At 47.8% G+C, this 23,663-nt stretch overlaps 3 protein-coding genes across 5 annotated transcripts; 2 read left to right on the top strand and 1 right to left on the bottom strand.

The window, feature by feature from the left end:
* Window positions 1-3,860: 3,860 nt before the first annotated feature.
* On the top strand, window positions 3,861-4,944 carry LOC122364685 (zinc finger protein 512B-like). Its single transcript, XM_043335295.1, has 3 exons — window positions 3,861-3,919; window positions 4,186-4,253; window positions 4,490-4,944. The coding sequence occupies exons 1-3, from the start codon at window positions 3,908-3,910 to the stop codon at window positions 4,806-4,808; spliced, it is 399 nt and encodes a 132-aa protein (XP_043191230.1). The 5' UTR covers window positions 3,861-3,907; the 3' UTR covers window positions 4,809-4,944.
* A 5,178-nt stretch (window positions 4,945-10,122) lies between these two features.
* LOC122364684 (zinc finger protein 512B-like) lies at window positions 10,123-11,249 on the bottom strand. The gene is made up of 3 exons (XM_043335293.1): window positions 11,089-11,249; window positions 10,767-10,834; window positions 10,123-10,530 (listed from the first exon to the last, which is right to left on the bottom strand). The coding sequence occupies exons 1-3, from the start codon at window positions 11,098-11,100 to the stop codon at window positions 10,212-10,214; spliced, it is 399 nt and encodes a 132-aa protein (XP_043191228.1). The 5' UTR covers window positions 11,101-11,249; the 3' UTR covers window positions 10,123-10,211.
* An 8,593-nt stretch (window positions 11,250-19,842) lies between these two features.
* Window positions 19,843-22,345, top strand: LOC122364681. 3 transcript variants are annotated; one of them, XM_043335291.1, is made up of 3 exons: window positions 19,843-19,848; window positions 21,052-21,149; window positions 21,827-22,326. In XM_043335291.1, the coding sequence occupies exons 2-3, from the start codon at window positions 21,138-21,140 to the stop codon at window positions 22,223-22,225; spliced, it is 411 nt and encodes a 136-aa protein (XP_043191226.1). In that variant the 5' UTR covers window positions 19,843-19,848; window positions 21,052-21,137; the 3' UTR covers window positions 22,226-22,326. The 3 variants fall into 3 exon arrangements, with proteins under 3 accessions (XP_043191226.1, XP_043191227.1, XP_043191225.1); XM_043335292.1 differs by lacking the exons at window positions 19,843-19,848; window positions 21,052-21,149 and adding an exon at window positions 20,409-20,413; XM_043335290.1 differs by lacking the exon at window positions 19,843-19,848 and having other exon boundaries at window positions 20,998-21,149; window positions 21,827-22,345.
* Window positions 22,346-23,663: the final 1,318 nt, after the last annotated feature.

The following is a 23,663-nucleotide window of genomic DNA, read 5'->3' as shown; positions in this document are numbered from 1 at the left end:
TTGGCATGTTTGTCAGACATCAGATGTTTACACAGAGTGTACTTTGACACACAAAAGACGCGCATGATTAGTCGAGCTGGACCGAAAGTCTACATAGCTCAGCAGCGTAACTAAAATCAAACCAGCACTCACTGCGCTCGACTTAAGAACACGATTAGTGACCGGCGCTTAGGGTGCCATGAAGAGTCAATGGCACCCAGCTTGCATGCGCGCCGCCGCACATGCAGGAGGCGACTTCCACACCTCCAGAACGGCTGAAGAGATATTGCTAAAATTTGGTACAACGGTAGGCACTCCGCACTGGTTAGTATGGTGCTCCACAAAAGTCAATTGGGATACCCCTTCATATATGCTCATTGCTCATGTGCAAGACTCACCCTCGCCCTCGCTCGTTTATTGGCCGAAAATGCGTCTTTTTCTGTTTTCGAGGGGTAACAATGGCAGAGTGAATGAGCCAAAACGCAGAACGCATTTACACATATCTCTGCAGTTTGTACTTAGGCGGCTTACGTACTAGTCGACTTGTTACTTGGCAAACATGTTGAACGTTTTTATTGCTTTAATCCATTACTAGTTAATGGTTTTGTCCATGCCTGTCGTTTGCGACGCCTGAGCCTATGAAACAGTCTGTATGTAGAAGTGCGCAGCGCTACCAAAGTAGTAGTAACACTCACAGATCTGTACCCACATCCTCCAATAGCCTCCTATCCTTATCTTTCTCATTGCTATGTAACGTGCTCACACATTCACCTCGGCTAAAAAGCCGCCAATCGAATGGATGCCGTCGTGTGAATAAATAGAAAGATAAATGTTGTCCGATCATTTGCTTTGGCAGGTGGAGTATAACACAAATGTTGGGAGCACCCCTTTGCGGACTGGTGATAGCAAGCTGCTCCTCTGGCTGCAGCAAAGGCATGGCCAATTTTGTTGGAACCAATCAACAATGCCATTAACCCTCGCCGCTCTGATCCGTTTCCTACATACGCTGCTGAAAGGGGTAAGGGTACGACATCCCCCTCGTCATTTCGCATTTAATTGATCTAGAGTGTCGTGGGAGACAAGAGCATTTGCGGCGTTACAAGACGCATCGACTGGTACCTGATTTTAAGTTCTCAGGTCAATCGGTGATCTCTGATGTCTGGTCAGGTGCTCATAGGTGCTAGGTACGGGCTAGGTATTTGGTAAATAACAGCCGTTTTCACGACGAGCTATCCGGCGAGTGCACCTTATTTGACCAAATCTGCACCTAATCTCTTTTACAGCAAATATCTTTATCTTATGAATTTAGTTTAGTGTATTAATCGATGATACTCTCAGATACTATGACAAAGCAGGCATATGAGCAAATAGTGCAACCCTAGCTGATAGCTACTAAGAGACACACTGAACCTGATTTGACCAAATCTGCACCTAATCTGCACCAGATGTGCACCAAATGTGTACCAGATGACCGTCGTGAAAACGGCTAACTTCGCCATGAATAGGTCGTAGAGCCAAGCTTTTAAAACCATCGTGTATTTCATCCTCAGGCGCGTCGAATGTGATGTTTTTATTAGAGATCAACTTCAGGTCAGAGCCACTCAGGTCACGGAACTGGTCAAAGGAGGTCATATTGCACATCAGACGATTTGGAAAGCATTCCCGAGTCCATTAGTGGCCTTTCTTGTACTCGCTAGTTCATTTTTGATCAGGGATGATACACTAAAAACTTCTATGACTTTAGTGACGTCATGAATGATGTCATGGAAGGCCAACAATGCAAAAATGAAATCTAAACCTAGTAAGAAATAAATGAAATTACGATTCAATGTGCTTGATATAGTTGTAGCTGATACCCGGTGCAAAATCAGAGTTTCTATATTTTCCTATTTAATTAACCCGCGCCCTGGTGGGGTCTGTTTATAACGCGACCTGGTGGGGGGGGGGGTATTTTTTGCCCCCCCCCCTCGTATCTCCGAAACTACTGGACGGATCTGCGAAATTCAAACGGCGTTCAAAAGGTCTGTCAAATTTGTGGCGGGAAACCAAATTTCATTGACCTCGGGGTCACCGATGACGTCACAGGTCAGGTCAAAGATGAAATGTTTCACCGTTCACGGGTCATCTAGGGAATGCGCTATAACACCGAAGAAAACGCATTTTGTCGAGAATCAGCGATAGGGGGTCAGTTGCCTAGTAAGTACATATGTTGCTATAAGAGGTCACTGACATTACTAGGTCAGGTCGCAGGTCAGGTCACCAAGGGTCACAGGGCAGGTCACATGAACCTAACTTTAGGTACTAAGGTTGTGCGATGCATGTTTTATGGCCAATTTTTCATTTCCAACTCAATGGTGTTGGTTATACGACTATCAGGTACGGGTTAGGTCACTTTCTGGTGAAGGTCAGGTCAAGGTCAGGTCAAAAAATTTGCCGGTCCCGTAGCTCAGTTGGTTAGAGCGTTGGACTCCGCGTGGTGAGAGCACGCGTTCCCGGTTATAACAGTCCGGGTTCAAAGCGCGACGGGCGCTCGACATTTATGGGCCTCCTGACAGGTATGGTTGCGGTTGGTGGCAGGCCGTAGCCAGGCGAAGTCAGCGAGGGGACCGGCCGTGCGCGGCTTTGTGCGCACGTAAAACTTTGGACTCTAAATTCTGCCATAGAATCGGAATTGCGCGATCGGAGGGTAGAGGGCTCAGGGCAGGGTCATCGCAACAAGCTTCGCTTAGCGGTGGTTCTGTCCTTGTGAATCCTTCCCATAAAAAGGTTCGGACTAATTTTATAAAAAAAGAAGAAAAAAGGTCAAATTTTAAATGGGTATTGATTCGATGCAGCTCGTCACGGGGAGTCTAATGGTGGTCTTTGTTTTGCGCTACGGGGTCTAGAATTGCTAAAAATTGAGTTTGAAAATTTGACGTCATTAATTTTGAACCGTTTTTTTCGCTATAACTTCGCCAAAAAAGAGGTATCAATCTCAAATTTGGTATGTGGATAGACGGCGGTAAGGACTATCACATATATTCCGGTTTTTGCTAAATTCAAAACACTTTTTTGATTTTTCGGCTATTATATTCAAAAAATCTATTTTTTGATTTTTGGGGGTCAAAATCCAAAAATTTCAAAAATCCGAGATAGCAGTTTTGTAGCCCTGTCAATTCTACAGCTTTTATGTCTTATCTGTTTTCTCTATTTGTAAAGCTATAGGCCTGACAGCTCTTCCCGCGAAACCCTTTTTTGGGTCGAAAACGGCAGAACATGACGTCACTCTGACGTCATTTCCGGCCAACCTACCATGGCCTTTGGAATAATTTTTGGTCACAATGTGTAAAATTGATGTCCGGGAGGGTACTGAAAGTTTGGTGACGATTGGCGCAGCGGTTCTGGAGATATATCGAAAAGTCTGGAGGGGGGCGGGCAAAAATAGCCCCTCCCCACCAGGGCGCGGGTTAAAATAGTGAGGTCACGCGACCAGCCTGACCTCAGGTGACCATTAGGAAATATCCTAGATATACTAGTTGTTAGACCTCTATAGTTTCTGAAAGTTTACCATCTCTGTGAAAGCTCCTCTGGCACTGAGAGCTAGAAACAACACCGCTGTTGTTACGCGGTCCAAAAAAAACCTTCAGGCCTTAGGGGACAGCGTGCACGCCACATGGAGCAAGGCCGGAACTTGGTACACCAGGCCTCGCTGTACAAGTCCCTCATGCTTGACACCTTCATGTTTTGCAATGTTTTGTCGGCCCGGTCAGCACCTCAGACGGGTTTCCCTGGTGCCGCACCGCCCGGCCGATTCGTCAGCCATGTGTGTGTGTGTGTGTGTGACCTTGCAGTGCCGAGGATAGCAGGCCCGTCGCGGCCGGCCGCTATAAAGGCCGCCGCCGGCCGTCCACAGACACAGTATCGCTCACCTCACCTCTCCACTCACATCATGAAGCTGCTGGTAAGCGGTGAAATGCAGTACGGTTACATAGTGTTATGCGAAAAGATTAAATTCAACTTTCCGCTTTCGTCTTTGCCAACTTCTTTGCCATTACTATAGGAAAATATGTGAAGAATGGTGAAAGAATGTGTTAGCATGTATCGCTTCCGTCATTAATTTTCAACACTAAAACCAGCAATGCGTGCACCATTGCGACTGTTTCCATAGCACGCTACCACCAGCCACGATTCCCTCCGCCTTTCGCTGACGGTCGCCGCCCGTTTCAGGCGCTGCTGGTTGTCGTCGTCGCTGCCGCCGCAGTGGCCGAGGCCGACGGAGGATATGGCCACCAGACGTGAGTACCCAGCGCTCAGACGCGCCCCTCCGTGTACCTCTGTGTCAGCTGTGTACACTGGCCGGACACCGGTACAGAGGTGCCGGCCGCGGCGGTCATCCGGTGCTCCCCGTACCCGCTCACAGCCGCCCACAGATGGCCGGCGCCCGTGTCTGGCCGTCCGTCCGATATACACACACCCGTACCGGCGTACCCTGCCCCGAGTGTGACCCGAGCCCCGGCGCCGCTGTCCGCAGACACTACCCGGTCAAGATGATCGTCAAACACCGCCGCTACCCGGTGGTGAAGCACCAGCCGTACCCGGTGGTGCGCCGCGTGCCCGTCTACAAGCCCGTCCACAAGACGGTCGTCAAGCACGTGCCTCAGCCGTACCCGGTCGTCAAACACGTGCCCGTCGTCAAGCACGTGCCGGTGGTCAAGGAGGTGCCCGTGGTGAAGCACGTGCCCGTCGTGAAGCGTGTGCCCGTGGTGCAGCACAAGTACCACGTCAAGAAGGTGCCCGTGCACGTTCCCGTCTATGTGGAGAAGCCCTCCAGCGGGTACGGCCACCACTGACCTGTGAGGGGTGGATGGTCCAGTGCGTCAACGGTCAATGACATATATATATTATGTGCTATGTTTTGTTAATAAACAACACTTAATTTTAAACACTTTTTCTATACGGAAAATGATATATAAAGTATGTTAAACTCATTTGTTTGTCTGTTCATTGTATGATCGAATTGGTATCGTGCCGGTCTGTCGGCTCGCGAGCTGTTCTGCTTTGGTCTGGTCTAGTCTGGGGTACAGTCAAACTCTTCCTCTGGCAATGACGTCGTAGGCTAGTGATAAGACCAGATAGGAGGCGCCACAACGGGTACAGATTTAATCAAATGGACGAACAAGACAAAAAGACAGCCTTTCGTCAGCTCCATAGACATTAAAGACTGTAGTTATATAAGACAGCCCAATTTCAAAGATCGCATGCCGCGGATTCCCATGCAGGTTTGCACTTGCACCCATGCCATGCTTCTGTTGCTCTTTTGCTACAAACCATCGCTACGAAAGTAAAAAAGAATGAATTTTAAAGGTCGTTAATGGCTTGCTTTTGCTGTATGTATGCACTTACATACGCTCTGGCGCCATGAAGCCGTTGACAGAAGGAAGGGCGTTGAGGACTGGGGTTCTTGCAGCTCTATCAGGTCAACAAACCGGCCGATGCTATTCCTGAGGTGACTAAACTGATCTCAGCGAGCACCTTACCGATATCAAAGGGTCATAAGCCAGTTTCTGAGGCCACCACGATCGCTTTTTGGCAAAGGCTGATTTCTAAGTGTATGCACTATGCAGGCCTCGGAGTACCCTCGCGAGTCTTTTTGGGCCCTCACTCCGGTCTTGAAGGTAGGATGGCTCACATAAGCTTCTAAATGCCCCTCACCGGCTGTTCACGGCCCTTGGCCGATCTCTCAGGGCCCATGTTGGTGCCTGAGAACCCCATGCCGGCATCTGAGGGCCCACACCTATTTCTGAGGCGCCAACCATGCTGGTCTCTGATGGCGCGCCGATGTTCGAGGCTCCCGCCGTACCTACGTAGTGGTCCCTGCCGGTTTTCAAAAACCTTACAACATTTTGAGCGGGTCACACACGCTTCTAAGGGTCCCAAATAGCATCTGAAAGCACATACATTTTCTAAGAACGTATGCAGGACTCTGAGTCCAGGCTGATCTATGAGAGTCACACGACGGTACATGAGAATCCAGCGTTGATACTTGAGGGCCCAACCGGCAACCAGGCTACCCAAAATTCAAGCCGGTCTCTAAGAGCCTCACTGGCCCCAAAGGGATAAGTGAGGACCTGCAAAAAGGTCAAGTGACTAGTGAGGGTCTAGTTACCTGTCCTACAGAGGAGGAAAAAGGTCACGATTACCAAATGTGCAGGGCAGATCGTGACCCACTCAGTTGAGTTGGGGCGCAGAAAATGACACGAAAGGACTCGCCATCACCTGAAGCTACCCTCCCAGTACCGATTTTACCCCTAAAGGTCATGCGATGACCTTATGCCATTTGACCCCCGCCACGCTGGGCTATTCATCATCCAGCTGGAGGGGGGGGGGGCATATTTTGCCTCCTTGTCTAACTTCTGAACCGATGGTCGTATTAAGACGGGGAAAGCGGTTATCGAAGGCTCTCAGCAAGACAAACCTTTAGATTCATTTTTTTGCTTCACCCATGCCCTGGTAGGAGGGGGGGGGGGCTATTCCCACCCTTCCAGACTTTTCGATATATCTCCAGAACCGCTGCGCTGATCGTCATCAAACTTTCAGCACCCTCCCGGGCATCAATTTTACACATATTGACCAAAAACATTTCCAAAGGCCATCATAGGTTGGTCGCAAATGACGTCAGAGTGACGTCATGTCCTGCCGTTTTCGACACAAAGCAAGTTTCGCGGGAAGAGCTGTGAGGCCTATCGCTTTGAAGATACGGAAAAACGTTTAAGATATAAGAGGTGTAAAATTACCAGGGCTACTAAACTGCTATCTGGAAACTTTGGAATTGTCGAATTTTGACCTCCAAAACACAAAAAATCTTTAAATAAAAATAGCCAAAAATCCCGAAAGTTTTTAAATTCAAGAGAAAAAAAAAAACAGAATATATGTAATAGCCCCTACCGACTGCTATTCACATACCAACTTTTAGATCGACACATCTTTTTGGCCAAGTTATAGCGAAAAACTGTTCAAAATTGATAACGTCAAATTTTCAAACTAAGTTTTTAGCAATTCTAGACTACGTAGCGAAAAACAAAGACCACCATTAGACTTAAGCCGTTACGAACTGCATCGAATCAATACCCATTTTATGATGTTACCCATTCAATTCAATCAATACCCATTATTCAATACCTATTCAATCAATACCTACCTATTATGATGATTAGGTACCCAAAAATATCAACTTTGAAATTTGACATTTTTTACCTGCAATTGACCTGTCCTCCGCCAGGAAGTGACCTAAACCGGTATTGATGGTCTTATAACCAACACCTTGAGTTGGAAATGAAAAAAATCGCTATGCGCCAGGCGCGGCCATAGCGCGGGACGCGACGCCAGCGCCGCCTATCGGACCCGGGATCTGGCCATGGAAGAAAAGAATTTTGGTCAGTTTAAGCACAGATTTTCGTGGAAATGAGCACAGCGTGAGAAAATAGGGAAGTTACATAAAAATGTCGCTATACTACGCTGTAGTTCGCTATCTGAGCAATATATCCCTGCATTTCTATCCATGACGGATAAAAATTGGACCTGGGATCTGGCCCTGGAAGAAAAAATGTTTGTCAGCGTATGAAGGGATTTTCGTGGAAAGAAGCACAGTGTGAAAAAATAGGCAGCTTACGTAAAAATGTCGCTACACTACGCTATAGTTCACCAACCGAGCAACATATTTCTGCACTTGTATCCATGGGAGAGAAAAATTCGACACGGGATTGGCACTAGGCAGCTGACGCCTATCGCTGATTTTGGATAAAATGCGTTTTACTCGATGTTATAGCGCATCGCCTAGAAGACCCGTGAACGGCAAAACATTTTATCTTTGACCTGACGTCATTGCCAGAGGAAGAGTTTGACTGTACCCCAGACTAGACCAGACCAAAGCAGAACAGCCCGCGAGCCGACAGACCGGCACGATACCAATTCGATCGTACAATGAACAGAAAAACAAATGAGTTTAACAGCATAGGCGGCGGAACGGGGAGGGCACCGGGGCACCATGCCCCTTTGATTTTGGCATTTTAGCATTAGCCCTATGGGCGTTGCATGGAAAGAATGGGACCAAAAGTCTCGCAGTGCCCCCCCCCCCCCTTAATTGAAGGTGTTCCGCCGCTACTGTTTAAAGGTAGTGTGCCACCTTTGAAAGATTTCCCATTTTATTTTTCCTAGGATAAGAAGCTTCTGTTTTTACCTAATATCGCAAAAAAAATCAAAAATGGGCCTGGAATAATGCCTTTTTCGCCTAAAAGTTTTTCGGTTTTTAGATATGTATAACAACTGTAGTGGGCTCACCTGCAAACAGGCGTCGGGCAACAATCGCGAATGCGGCGCACTTGTGACAATAAGCAAAGGTCATTATAGTGTTACGACCATACGACGTACGGGAATGAGTTATCAGCTGTCTAATCGTAGACAACACAATGTCGAGCCTTAAACTGTAAGCCCGTATTGGTATTGTTTCTTTTATTTGGCTGTCGAACATTATTTATGGTTTGAAATATGATTTTATGTAAAATAATTGATATGAAAAAGCCGTCTTATAAGTTATGACCCCATTTCACCACACGCAAGTGGCAGAAATGACAATGATCAGCTGACGCATTTTTCTTGGCCGAAGTCAGAGCGCGCGGCCCGACGCACCACGCGTATTTGGAAATTCCGACCTCGACGAGCATCAGAAGCCACCTAACAGGCGTGTTCGAAACCGCAGGAGATGATGATGAACGGGTTTATCGAAACTTGATTGGATGAGCATATCGGTAATAGCGATTTCAGTGTGTGCATTTATTGTTCATAGTGGTGTGAAATGTGGTTGGGGTACGACCGACAACCCGTCGGGGCGAATTTCGCACTGGGGTACTCAAAATTTGAAGAATTTAAGACGTTTCCATGAGTTTTGAAGGTATGGATAAGTTCTAAAAATCCGGTTCTCCTTATCTGGGCCATTAACTCCATACGGTCCAAGAAAGCTGGCACACTACCTTTAAAGGTAGTGTGCCACCTTCCAATGATTTCCCATTTTATTTTTCCTAGGATGAGAAGCTTCTGTTTTTACCTAACATCGCAAAATAAATCAAAAATGGACCTAAAATAGTGCTTTTTTCGCCTAAAAGTTTATCGGTTTTTCGATATGTATAACAACTGTAGTGGGCTGACCTGCAAACAGGCGTCGGCAACAATCGCGAATGCGGCGCACATGTGACAATAAGCAAAGGTCATTATAGAGTTACGAGTTACGACGTACGGGAATGAGTTATCGGCTGTCTAATCGTAGACAACACAATGTCGAATTTAAACTGTAAGCCTGTATTGGCATTGTTTCTTTAATTTGGCTGTCGAACATTAATTTATGGTTTGAAATATGATTTTATGTAAAATAATTGATATGAAACAGCCGTCTCTAAAGTTATGGCCCCATCTCACCACATGTAAGTGTCAGAAATGACAATGATCAGCTGACGCATTTTTCTTGGCCGAAGTCAGAGCGCGCGGCCCGACGCACCACCACCGCACCACAAAGTATGAACAGAAGTCACCTGCGGTAGACCGCGCCCAAAGCCAGGGCCCCGGTAACGTGAGGTAGCCGAGTAGGGGCAGCGTGCTCTGACCAAAGCCGGGGCCGCGGCTTTGGGCGCGGTCTACCGCATCCCCGGGCAGCCCCGGGCTATCACATGACACCGGGAGGACGCGCGGCCCCGGCTTGGGTCAGCGCACGCTGCCCCGACTCGGCTACCTCACGTTACCGGGGCCCTGGCTTTGGGCGTGGTCTACCGCACCACCTAACAGGCGTGTTCGAAACTGCAGGAGATGATGATGAACGGGTTTATCGAAACTTAATTGGATGAGCCTTTCGGTAATAGCGATTTCAGTGTGTGCATTTATTATTCATAGTGGTGTGAAATATGGTTGGGGTACGACCGACAACCCGTCGGGGCGAATTTCGCACTGGAGTACTCAAAATTTGAAGAATTTAAGACGTTTCCATGAGTTTTGAAGGTATGGATAAGTTCTAAAAATCCGGTTCGCCTTATCTGGGTCATTAACTCCATACGGTCCAGGAAAGCTGGCACACTACCTTTAACAGACTTTATATATCATTTCCCGTATAGAAAAAAGCGCTTAAAATTAAATGTTCTTTATTAACAAAACATACCACATACATATATCTCATTGACCGTTGACGCACTGGCACATCCACCCCTCACAGGTCAGTGGTGACCGTACCCGCTGGAGGGCTTCCGCACATAGACGGGAACGTGCACGGGCACCTTCCTGACATGGTACTTGTGCTCCACCACGGGCACACGCTTCACGACCGGCACGTGCTTCACCACGGGCACCTCCTTGACCACCGGCACGTGCTTGACGACGGGCACGTGTTTGACGACCGGGTACGGCTGGGGCACGTGCTTGACGACCGTCTTGTGGACGGGCTTGTAGACGGGCACGCGGCGCACCACCGGGTACGGCTGGTGCTTCACCACCGGGTAGCGGCGGTGTTTGACGATCGTCTTGACCGGGTAGTGTCTGCGGACAGCGGCGCCGGGGCTCGGGTCACACTCGGGGCAGGGTACGCCGGTACGGGTGTGTGTATATCGGACGGACGCCCAGACACGGGCGCCGGCCATCTGTGGGCGGCTGTGAGCGGGTGCGGGGAGCACCGGACGACCGCCGCGGCCGGCACCTCTGTACCGGTGTCCGGCCAGTGTACACAGCTGACACAGAGGTACACGGAGGGGCGCGTCTGAGCACTGGGTACTCACGTCTGGTGGCCATATCCCCCGTCGGCCTCGGCCACTGCGGCGGCAGCGACGACGACAACCAGCAGCGCCTGAAACGGACGGCGACCGTCAGCGAAACTTGTGACTGGTGGTAGCGTGCTATGGAAACAGTCGCAATGGTGCACGCATTGCTGGGGTTAGTGTTGAAAATTAATGATGGAAGCGATATGCTACCATATTCTTTGACCATTCTTTCCATATGTTCCTATAGTAATGGCAAAGAAGTTGGCATAGACGAAAGCGGAAAGTTGAATTTAATCTTTTTGCATAGCACTATGTAACCGTACTGCATTTCACCGCTTACCAGCAGCTTCATGATGTGAGTGGAGAGGTGAGGTGAGCGATACTGTGTCGGTGGACGGCCGGCGGCGGCCTTTATAGCGGCCGGCCGCGACGGGCCTGCTGTCCTCGGCAGAGTGCAAGGTCACATTTTCGGCCGACCTATGTAGCTAGAAAGTTGAAATTTGAATACAAGGTTTCAAATTGATGCCACTGAAAGTACCGCACGTTTCGTGTTGACACGTTAAAGTATTTGGAATTACTGAAAAACGGGAGGAGGCTCTGTAGAGCCCCCCCCCCCCCTCCCCAGCCATGCGCGGGTTAACTCAAAACCATTTCAGTGGCGTTTGGAAAGGATCGCGTTTTTTGCTTCTCATCTGAACGATTGCCTATACCTACGGATCCAACTTCTGGTCGCTCAGCATTGTGACTCCTCTCAGGCACAGCCGGCGCGAATAACACAGTCGCCTCCATGTACGCGAATAAAGCGCGTGGCTAAGCCCCTTTTGTGGTGCCATTAGGTATATGTCATTCTGCAACTGCTACAGATATCAGCATATCGTGTACACTGTATGTACATATGTAAGCAACACTTTATTGCATGTGGTTGCAGTGACAGTGCCCAGCCTACCTAATTGTTGCATTGTTTTGTTGCTGGTGCACTGGCGGTCGTAGCCGCTAGCAAAGGGGGGGGGGGGCAAACTCACACTCGCGGGACATACGAATAAATACACTCTCGTAACATTTATCCGTCACCGGAGGGGGGTGAGTGATCGGCTCATTTTTTACGTCCACGAGGCGCCGCGCAGTTGGCACTAATTATGCTTCATCCATGTCATTCTTGCGTGGAATCTTTAAGCTCAATTTAAGGCAAAATCACCAGTTCCATTTCTCGTCCCATGTGTTTCCACCGGTCGGGCCACTGCACCATGGCGACGGATCGGTGTAGCATATACTGGAAGGTCGGGCACGCGGATTCATGACCTTACCACTATAAAACATTTCGGAAAAGTACAGATGCCTATACCTCTTGCTTTGAACAAGCATGTGAAACCCAGAGAACATTTTCAGACTATGACATTTACCCATATACGAGTAGTTGTGTGGCGGCGGGAGAGATTAGGTACACCGACCTCTGGAGACCAAAGGTTCCTGGCTTTCAGAATTGGCATCTGAGGGCCGCGCGCGACTCCTGCGGGCTTCGCAACGGCTCTATTGGGGCTCACTCAAATGCCTAGTCCTCATGCCAAAAAGACTGGCCCTGAGTCCTAAGGACTTCATCAGTCTCTGCCAGCCCCAGGACCCACAACGGCTCATGGGGTCCCGACGTCGAGATATGAGGGAATCTACGCGGGACCATCAGGACGTAAAGTGATCTCGATCAGGACCAACGTAAGGCTGTGCAGGAGTCTGCGTAAGCCCTCTGATCTTCAGAAGCCCACCCATGTATGTTTTCACTTAGAGGCCAGTTTAGGGCCCTCAGAGACCAGAGGCCTCTTGCACCAAAATCCTCTTGCACCAATGCTTGGATTATTTTGCATCGTATACCCAATCCAAGTCTCAAATGTAACAATTTGCGTGTAAAATTTAGCAAGCACATGTAGGATTATGTATTGGGCTATTGCAAACATATTTACCACCGTTAGATTAGCTTATTCTGAAACCGGTTTTTCGATTTTACCTAGCTAGGTAGTTTGGTGCAAGAGGCCTCAGTACAGGGCCTGCAAACTGCAAAGGCCGGTAGTTTGAGACCATCAGAGACCGAGCTGGGCTCTCAGAGGCTAATGTGGGTCCTTACTCATTACAGGCCTCAGAAGTCAGCGTGGGGCTCTAAAAGACCGGCATGAGCCGTCGTTGGACCCCAGAGGCCAGCAGAAGGCCCTCAAAGGCCAAGATGGGCCTTTCTCAGAGGCCAATGCAGGCCCTTAGAGGCCGGCATCAGGTCTTTACCAGCCAGTGCGGGGCCCTCAAACTCCCTGACCCATCAGTGAGTTTGCAAATTCCCTAGTGACTTTGTAAACTCCCTAACGAGTTTTCAAACTCACTCATGGGGCAGGGAGTTCAGGGGCGGCGCCACGGGTTTTCGATAGGGGGGGACGGGGACGGGGGCTTGCCTGACCGAAAATCCCAAAAGTAGATACTGATCGTGTATGCAAAAAAAAAAAACGAGGCACGTAACGCCGCGAAACTTGGCAAAGGCCAAAACACATCAAATGGTGCATCCCGTTTCCAAACTTATCCTAGGACACCTAAGATCGATCACCTTTTCAAGCATCCTTGCCTCTAAATCAAAATTTGCAGTCTTGCCAACTCAAAGCTGGTTTCCTACAAGCTGCGAATTGCTTAGGTATGAGTAGCAGTGCCAACTATTCGTACGTTTCGTACCTACTTTCAACTTTTCGATCTTACGTCTAGTCAGCTTCATGGCTTCACCATCATATAAGTCATGGAGGAAAAGTGGGAATGTCTTCTGCTCTGACAAGTGCGCCAAAACTGCAATATAATTTCAGAATCATGACATCACCACCTGATCCATATGCAACGGGCAGGGTGCAGCTAATGGCTAGCCGTCAGTGGTCATGTCATCGGTGGACACTCAAAAGGTCATGCTAGGTCATGGAAGGTCACCAGCCGTTATTTGATCACACTTTCTGATGGATTTTACTTACCAAGAGCTTCGCGGGAAAAACGAGCGCATGCACCGTTGAAAAAAAAAATTGAGTGAAAGGGTCTCAGGTCCGGCGACCTCTGCAGGTGAAATGCCCCAGGGTAGGATTCCGGTCCTTGTTGATTAACTTCGTCAAAAATGGCAGTAGAGCTGTGATGTCGGCAACATTGTGTTCGTCATGATCGAGCTGGCACGACCTGCATCGTTCTCATATTCACCCTCCAATCGTAACTCAAGCAGGGATTGGCAAATGGCGGGGCACCCCCTTTGGGAGGTAATGAACGTCTCTGGAAACCTCATCCCTCATCTCTTTAGCATTAGTGGCTCTGCTTATGGAACAGGTTTCTTGACTGGTCTGTTTCACCCCAGAATTCAAAGACTAGTCAAGGTCAAACCGTCAAACCGAGCGCACCACAGTGAGCACAATTTGATAAGCTGGTGTATCTCAATTTTCATGTAGAACCTTTCACGTATCAGTTATCACGTACCTAAAACCCTTTCGTGCACTCATGCAAAAGCAACTGCCATGTTTCAACAGCTGGTAATGGCATTTTCACAGCCGCTGACGTAAGAAGGGGAGGGGGGGGGGCTCGATTAGACCCCCAGCCGTTCGGTTCGGCCGCCGACCGAACTTAGTTGTGCAGAAAAAAACGAGTGCTATCGAACCCCTTGACGAGAGGGAGCCGATGCTACCCAATTATAAGGTCTTGGGCTACTGCGTGGTTTTTTGGTCCTGCCTGTGATCTATCCGAACACTTCTCCCCACTGCTGGGGTTAAATGGCATAGATTTCAAATGGTTCCTGTGGTAGAACTGGCATGCTTGAATTTGACTAATTAGGAATGGAAAATATCCATATATGTAGTAACGGAAATCTATGGAATTTCAGTAAACTTGGTTTTGTCGGCAATGGGGTCTGGCAGTGGAATGGGGAGGTAATAACCCTGCCTGGCGCCCCAAAAAGGGGGGGGGCACGATCCCCGAGGCCCTGCCGATCACCTTATAACTACAGGCATCACAGCTCGACACCTTTTGCAGATGGCCAGGACCTCCTGCGATACATCCCAACAGCAATCTTTATTCAGAACCTGCCTTGATTAACCAACGATGCATTAAATGCGACGGATAAATCTACAATGCATTATTATCAACTATTGAACGGGCCTCGCCGATAGGGGGGTACTGTACCCCCCTAACTTTCGATAGCGGGGGACCTGTCCCCCCCGTCCCCCCCGGTGGCGCCGCCCATGGGAGTTTGCAAACTCCCTAAGGAGTTAGCAAGCTCACGGATTTCTCAAACTCCCTGTAACATATATGTATGTACATTGTACATCTATACTAGGTTTGAGCTTAAAGGTAGTGTGCCAGCTTTCTTGGACCATATGGAGTTAATGAACCGGATAAGGAGAACCGGATTTTTAGAACTTATCCATACCTTCAAAACTCATGGAAACGTCTTAAATTCTTCAAATTTTGAGTACCCCAGTGCGAAATTCGCCCCGACGGGTTGTCGGTCGTACCCCAACCACATTTCACACCACTATGAACAATAAATGCACACACTAAAATCGCTATTACCGATAGGCTCATCCAATCAAGTTTCGATAAACCCGTTCATCATCATCTCCTGCGGTTTCGAACACGCCTGTTAGGTGGCTTCATGGTGGCTTCTGATGCTCGTCGAGGTCGGAATTTCCAAATACGCGTGGTGCGTCGGGCCGCGCGCTCTGACTTCGGCCAAGAAAAATGCGTCAGCTGATCATTGTCATTTCTGCCACTTGCGTGTGGTGAAATGGGGTCATAAATTAAGAGACGGCTGTTTCATATCAATTATTTTACATAAAATCATATTGGCCGTTTTCACGACGGAACTTTCGCAGAGGAACTTATTTGATACCTAAAAAGTACCTACCCTTAGAGGCCTTAACATCCCTCAAACTGAAATATTTTATGTTCAAAATAATTTTAGAAGTTTAAATCCGGGCATTTTTTGCCCTCAAATCACTTATTTATTTACAAACACAGCAATTTTTGGTTCTAGTAGCCCACCTTTCGACTATGAGGTATTAAATCAGCGTGGCAACTTGCTCCCTCTTTGCTCCCTCGGGTATCTAATTCCGGAATTCTTAAAAACAAGGAAAGTATATATCGAGTTCTCTTTTATACCTATTCAGTTATGTTTTAATGGTGATTAAAATATGACAAATTTTTTAATTACATTTCATATAAGAAAACACGCAAAACAATGAAACAAAAATAACTACGGCAGATAATTACCTTCAGGTATCTAATTCCGACCAATCAGCACCTCAGTAGGATATGACGTCATACAAGAATGGTGGTGAAGGCCGTTTGCAGTCCCGGCCGGTAGGTCACGTGACCGCCAGGCGCCTCGGGTCACGCGGCGGTCGGGAGTCGGACGCGGGGCGTGGTCGCGGGCGGACGCGCGGGGCATCATGCTTTGCTTTGCTTGCTTTGTCAACTTCATATAACTTACTATCGCATTCGTGTGAAAGCCAAAAACTGCTCAGTGCCTTTAGAAATTGAGTTTTGGAAAGCTCAAGTCCCTATAGCTCCTCAGGTCGGCAACAGTTGAAGCCTCATCTGAACCCATGTGAAAAAAACGAGGGTAAGGAACCTTGTGTTGCTTTTTCTTTTACCGTCATAATTATCTCAAACCATCACAATTTTGAGTTGCCACATTGTCTGCTTCACTACATTCGTGTAAAACTTGGGTGAAGGCTGGTGGCTCAAAGAAAGGTGAAGATATTTCTTTAAGTGCCTAATCCGTGAAATTGAAATATCCCGGCTTTACAAATCTACACTTTTCATTTTCTCCACGATACATTTTTTAAAATTGTTTAAATTTTATCTACATTTGTTAAAATCGGGGCTTTGGTTTTGTGTAAACTAGATCATAAAGTTTACTATAGTTTTGTGTAACCTGATGGCTGAAGAAAATAGTAATTTTGCTAAAATGATGTGCGGAAATTTGTTGCTTTCCAAATCAAATTACTCATACCTATATTTCATTCAAAATTAGGAGGCATTATTACTGTTTTTTCTTGTAACATGAACTGAGTTTGGGTACGGTGCTCCGGAAACGTTGTGGAACTTTAAGCTAGCTAGAGCAGTTTCCATAAAAATTGTTTAGATAGTTAACATGGCTTGTTGACAACTCTTTTGCTGTTTCTAAAAAGTGAAAAAAAATATTTTCCTGCATTAAGCACACAAGGCATGTTATTCTCATAAGCTATCGAATGTGTGTGTGTTTTTTAAGCTGTTTTTTTAAGCTTTTAAGCTGTAACTTCAGTTACTTCACTTTAGAACATATTGCCCAGAATGCGTCACTGATCATGAGCTGGTATATCATATCATATGTAGCAAATACATAAATGAGAATAGTGTGTCATGAATTTTTGTGCATGCTTCTGGATCATCTGTAATTACATCAAAGGCTCGGCTCAAGAGTGTCCTGCCGACCAGCTTATGCCCAACCCTTTCTGTCCGCAGAACGTCGCCTGCGACTCCCGCACGCCGTTTGCCCCGGCCGTCCGTACTGGTCTTCGCGCTGCGAGCCGCGCTGGAGTTCGCGGCGGCGTCGTGGAGCTCCCATCGGGACGGCGTGTGATGCCCGCGTCGAGCTTATAAGCCGTGAGCTTCGATTGGCGGCTCACGCGGTCACCATCTGTATGTACAGCCTCGGCCCCGACGACCCCGCTAATGGCCGAGACCGGCATACCCCCGGCATGGGTCCGCTGTCCGGCGCAGCGCTGGCCGCCCGCATGCTATGCTACTTTTGGCTGTATCGCTGGCCAGCGGGAGCGCGCTCCACGCTGCGGGAGAGGTACACGTTGCGACCCGACTGAGGACTGCAACCGGATGGTGACACGGTCGGCCTCTGCGCCCTGGCCGGGGCAGGCGTGACCGACGTCACAGTGGAGGAACGCCCAAACAAGACCAGCCCACCGTCGGAGCAGCATGGAAACATCATGTTCTGCCTGGACGTCGGACCCGGCGGCCGCAGTGCACCTGCACACGTGCGGAGAGGGGCGCTGGAGGCTACTCTGGAGCTTCTGCCATTTCGCGGCGCGACTGCTGGCAAAACGGCGGCGATTGAGGCGGTTGGGAACAGCTGCAGCAATGGTGATGGCGGTGATGGCGACATGGCGGTTTGGGACTTCATCTCAGCGCGGCCGCCGCCCAGGCGCCGCTGCGCCCGGCTGCTCAGCCACCTACCGGATGGCGGGGTGGCCCTTACGGCCCTCACGCCCGTTCGGTCTGCGGCCACGTTGTGGGGTGGCGGTCGCGGGGTTAGCGGCGTTGGACTTCGTCCTTTATCCAGACTGCACTGTACCATCTGAACGGATGGATCTGCCAAGAAAGATGACATCCAAGGCGGCTATGAGGCGATCACAAAGCTTCACCAAGAGCTTCTCCTTCATGGGGCCGGCCGGCCGTTAAGTCGCAACACCGGCTGCCGAGTGCCAACAGCTGCGTGCGCTGGCGCCGACGCGTTGTGGGCCGCGCTGCTGACGCCCAAGCTGCGATATCAACCATCTATGAATAAGTGGCAGCGGTGGCGGTTTGTCAGTTGTTAACGTGCCTTAACAGGCGTTGCGAATAGCCCGCGTTGGAATCGCATGGTTGGCAACACAACGCAAGTAAAAATGGGCTTCCTTGATGAACCTACTTTTTAAGCATTGTAGCCTTTGTAATTTTGGATGTTTTGCTGTAGATATTATTTTCTACATATATACCATATAGGCACTCACGTGCTTTAAATCGCGCAATGCAATTGAACCATGGTAAAGACAATGATAAATGAACTGAGAGCTGACATGCCCCATGCTTTGTGTGTGTATGTATGTGTGTGTGTTTTTTTTTTTGGCGAGTCGATAAAAGTGGTTTTGGACACTGGATGAGTTTTTAGGGGTGTGGTGAGGGGGGATGTAATTCCACAGACCCTCTGTCAGATTCACTAATGCAGTAGGTCTGTGCGGTGTTTAGTTATCGGAGCATTCTTTGAAAGTCGTGAATAGGGCCACCGAGTACCTAAAGCCGTGATATTCCCCCACAAAAACTTCTTTTAAATAACCGGGGATAGGTACATGAGCAGAGTAAATGCTATTACGAACGCCTATCACAATGCTGAGCGAATAGGAAAATCCATAGATGGAGAATTGTGCCGCGTTACGGATGCTCGGGCGCAGCCAATCCACCGTTACCCCAGCGGTGACCTTGACCCGCATCGTCTGTCTCGGCTCCAAAGCCAAACCGGCGTGGAATTGGGAGCGTTCGAGCACTCATGGTCCAGCGCAATTCTCCACCTAAATCCATTCCTGATACACATTTGCTTGCTCATAGTCATGTAACCCCGGTAAATTCACCCAACTTTCATATTGGTCCCTCCATAGACAGATGGCCACAGAGATCAACTTAAAAGGCCATTGTTGCATTCATTTAGTGGAGATCATTAAAGAGCCGTGACAGGCCACAAGTCGCGTGACATCATACGTGTAACGACCAATGACGTCGGCCTGCAAAACCCAATGGAAGCGGCTAGCAGCGTGCAATAAAACAGGGCGCTGCTTTCTAAATGTCTGTCGTGCGCCATAAATGACTATATTCTTTGTAGCCTGGCAACTCAGTATCTTTTTTTAACTATTGTACTAGTATTTAATAATTTCATAATTTTATAATTGTGCTTACGCTTTATGTTGATATTAGTGATAAATCCTTAGATAAAGTAAATCGATGTGATATTTCATAGAAAAATAGCAAACTAACGCACCATTCATTCGAAAGCTGGGGAACCTACTAAAAAGAACTACTAAAATTCCTGAGGAACCAAAGGATCAAATGGGGATTAAATAGATGCCTGCTATTCCGTCGTGAAAACGGCCATTTCAAACCATAAATTAATGTTGGACAGCCAAATTAAAGAAACAATACCAATACAGGCTTACAGTTTAAGTTCGACATTGCGTTGTCTACGATTAGACAGCTGAAAACTCATTCCCGTACGTTGTAACTCTATAATGACCTTTGCTTATTGTCACATGTGCGCCGCATTCGCGATTGTTGCCGACGCCTGTTTGCAGGTCAGCCCACTACAGTTGTTATACATACCTATCGAAAAACCGATAAACTTTTAGGCAAAAAAAGCACTATTCCAGGCCCATTTTTGATTTTTTTTTTGCGATATTAGGTAAAAACAGAAGCTTCTTGTCCTAGGAAAAACAAAATGGGAAATCATTGGAAGGTGGCACACTACCTTTAAGGACGCCTCGGCGACGAAGGCATTTGGCATACATCTAGTAATAACATTTAAATCTATAACATCTACATATATACAATATGCATCTATAATAATAATATTTAATTCTATAACATCTGCATATATACAATATACTTCTATAATGATAATATTTGGGCAACTTATTACCTAATTATTATAATACGAAATAATTTATATTCCTTTTCTTTGCTTATGTTGCTCTACGTGTACACCTTTTTTGTGAAAGTTATCAGGAAAAATTTTGGTAACCATTAATGACGTCACATGACCCTGCAGTTGTCAAATTTCAAACAGTCCAGGCAAACAAATGGCAAACATCTGAACAGGCACGTTTGGTCCATGAGTGGTGTAAAAGTCTCCATTAAGACGCAAATTTGCGAAAGTGAGTCACGTGATTTTCCATGAATTAGCTTATAGTAAGTAATGTACCAATAGTAGTGGTATATTCGTACCCCCTGCAACTGACCCGAGCTTTGGGACTATTTTTAAAGGGAAAACCCGAGGCATACAACTTGTAGGTACTTAAAGACATATAACACCCTGTAGTTTTCAAAGGCCTCGGTCATCTATTGTGGCTCTCATAAGGTAATAAAGCTGAAAAAGGTGATACCTATGCGCCATTCGCAAAAAACCATTTGAGAAGATCTGTGAGGTCCAATCATTCAAAGTAGTCTGCCTGGCCTTTGAGAGAAGGGACCATCGCTTGCACGCCATACGCAAAATAGGTATTTGGTGGTATATTCGTTCAAATGTTTGCAATGCTTGACGTTGCCATTTTCTATCAATTGGATAAAAGCGTACCCCCTCCCCCACCTCCACGTCGCTGCGGAGGGCTTAAACACATACCTTTTTTTAAATTATATTGACAGCTTACATACTAATAACAAATGCCTATAAAAAGTAAGAATTGTTGTTGTGTTAGACCTGTGACTGCATAAGCTCCGGGGCTTTCCATGTGCCGCCCGGCCGATTCGTCAGCCGTGTGTGTACCTATGTGTGACCTTGCACTGCCGAGGACAGCAGGCCCGTCGCGGCCGGCCGCTATAAAGGCCGCCGCCGGCCGTCCACCGACACAGTATCGCTCACCTCACCTCTCCACTCACATCATGAAGCTGCTGGTAAGCGGCAGGAGCTCATTTTCTATCGGTCTTCTGGCTCGGTCTCAGCTTCAAGTCAGTCCGGACTGCTGTTTGTTCTATAAAATGGTTAATGTTTTGCCTTATATTCTTTTAAACGAAAATATAACTAAATTGAAATGATATAGCAAAAAAAAAAATTGAAGCGGACAAAGCAAGGTCAAAGTCACACCATTCCTGAGAATGATTTCAAATGCTTTTCTGTTGCGAAATTCGTTGCCTTCTCACATTCTGTGTTAAATGAGATATCTTTTTATTTTCAGGAAAATAATGTAAAAAATAAATTGGTGGTATGTCATGCTTAAAGGGAAAAGCTATCAAAAATGGCTAATGCTTCACATAACTTAGCGTTGGCGTTCTGCAGTTGATCCGGCCCTGACTGTCCGTGTGAGCTGACACAGTTGATCCGGCGGTGACTGTCCGTGTGACCCGGCAGTTGATCCGGCGGTGCCCTGACTGTCCGTGTGATCTGACAGTTGATCCGGCGGTGACTGTCCGTGTGACCCGGCAGTTGATCCGGCGGTGACTGTCCGTGTGATCTGACAGTTGATCCGGCGGTGACTGTCCGTGTGATCTGACAGTTGATCCGGCGGTGACTGTCCGTGTGACCCGGCAGTTGATCCGGCGGTGCCCTGACTGTCCGTGTGACTGTCCGGCAGGTTCTGACAGCCGCCATGCTGGCCGTGACCCTGGCCGATGGAGGTCACGGTTACCATGGTTACCAGACCGAGCACGTCGGCTACCAGAAGGTGCGCACCGTGGTCAAACACCACCCGTACCCGGTGGTGAAGCGCGTGCCCTACGAGGTCGTCAAGCCGGTGCCCGTCTACCGTCCCGTCTACAACACCGTCTACAAAAAGGTGCCCCAGCCGTATCAGGTCGTCAAGCACGTGCCCGTCGTCAAGCACGTGCCAGTGGTGAAGCACGTGCCGGTGGTGAAGCACGTGGAGCTGGTGAAGCACTACCCGGTGGTGAAGCACCACTACCGCGAGGAGAAGGTGCCCGTCAAGGTGCCCGTCTACGTCGAGAAGCCCAAGTACGGACACACCCATCACTAATCATTAGAAGTGAGCACCATTGATATTGTAGCTCAGGCTGAATGTTAACATTTGCACGAGTTACCATGCTAAAGAAGAAAATAAACTGCTGCCTATATCATTATGATGTGTGCCGGACAACAATGACTTTAACAGATGATACAGGACGCCCGGAAAAAGTTTACCCAAATTTTTTTAATAACATTTGCAATTATTATCTAATTCGTTTGAAATTTACGATACTTTAACAATACAATGAGAAGCAAGTAGGCAAAGCTTCATGCGAATCGGCTGTGTTAAGCATGAATGGTGGCACGTCAAATAAAATCGTACGATTTTAGAGCCAGGGTGCATCTCGAAAGAAAGCTTCCATACGAAAAATTCAATGCCACTTTTGCTTCAGGATTGATCGAGTTCATTTTCACACAGTTTTATGCAAAGAGCATGAGAAGTAAAAACGTAATTTGGAGCACATTTGGCTCATTTTTGTCGGGATAAGTGCATTTTAAAGAAATTGCCGCTTAAAACCGCGATTTGGCGCATGCCAGAATAATTCATGGATCACAGCCAACAGTTTTTCCGTAGATAAACAAACCTGCATCTTATGCAGCCATAGGTATGATAGACCTGCTTCTTATGCTTCAGTGGAAAAGAAAAAAGGATGCATCAGTAGTTGCGGAGCGAGCGAAACGAGCGTAGTCTTTCGTAGACAAACGGAACTTTCTGAGTATGAGCGGCCGGCCGGCCGGCCGCCCTTGGTCACGCTTTTGCGAGGCTTAGGTATACTCGTATCTCAGCAACCACTTGACCGATTTATATAACATGCGGTAATTTTTTTGTAGGATAGCTTCATTCCTTCTACCAAATATTGGACTATTCCCGATGCATTTGGGTGACCCCTTCTGCACGTGCCACGTGCAAAACGAAGAGGTGTCAGTTATGTAACAATTGCAATATCTCGGTAACTACTGGGCCGATTGCGCTGAAAGTTGGCATGCAGGTAGGCACCCACTAGGCAATGCACCTCCATGTGCCACGGTTGGGGTGCTGCTGCATGTGCGCACGTGCAGGGGTCGATTCCAGATCTTGAGAACGGCTGAACCGATTGCGCTGAAATTAGGCACATTGTTAGGGACCGGTTAGTTTGGTGCGGTACGAAAGTCAGTTGGGACCCATTTTGCACGTGCGCACGTGCAGGGTGTCGCTTCCAGATCTCGAGAACGGTCAGGCCGATTGCGCTCAAATTTGGCACATCGCTAGGGACCGGCTAGTAGGATGCACTGCACAAGTTAGTTGCAGGCACCCCCTGGCAATTTCGCACGTGCAAGGCCCACCCTCTCCCTTGCTCTGTTGGTCGCCCCAAAAGGCGATTTACTGGTGTAGGTATATGATCATCATGTACATGATTATGTACATATATGATTTGTCACAAAAACCACAAGAAGTTTTATACACTGTA

The sequence above is a fragment of the Amphibalanus amphitrite genome, unplaced genomic scaffold, assembly GCF_019059575.1.
Source record: "Amphibalanus amphitrite isolate SeventyFive unplaced genomic scaffold, NRLGWU_Aamphi_draft 000691F_arrow, whole genome shotgun sequence".
NCBI classification, from domain to species: Eukaryota; Metazoa; Arthropoda; class Thecostraca; order Balanomorpha; family Balanidae; genus Amphibalanus; species Amphibalanus amphitrite.
Note: the sequence above shows the minus strand (reverse complement) of the source record. Positions and strands in the feature narration are given on the sequence as shown.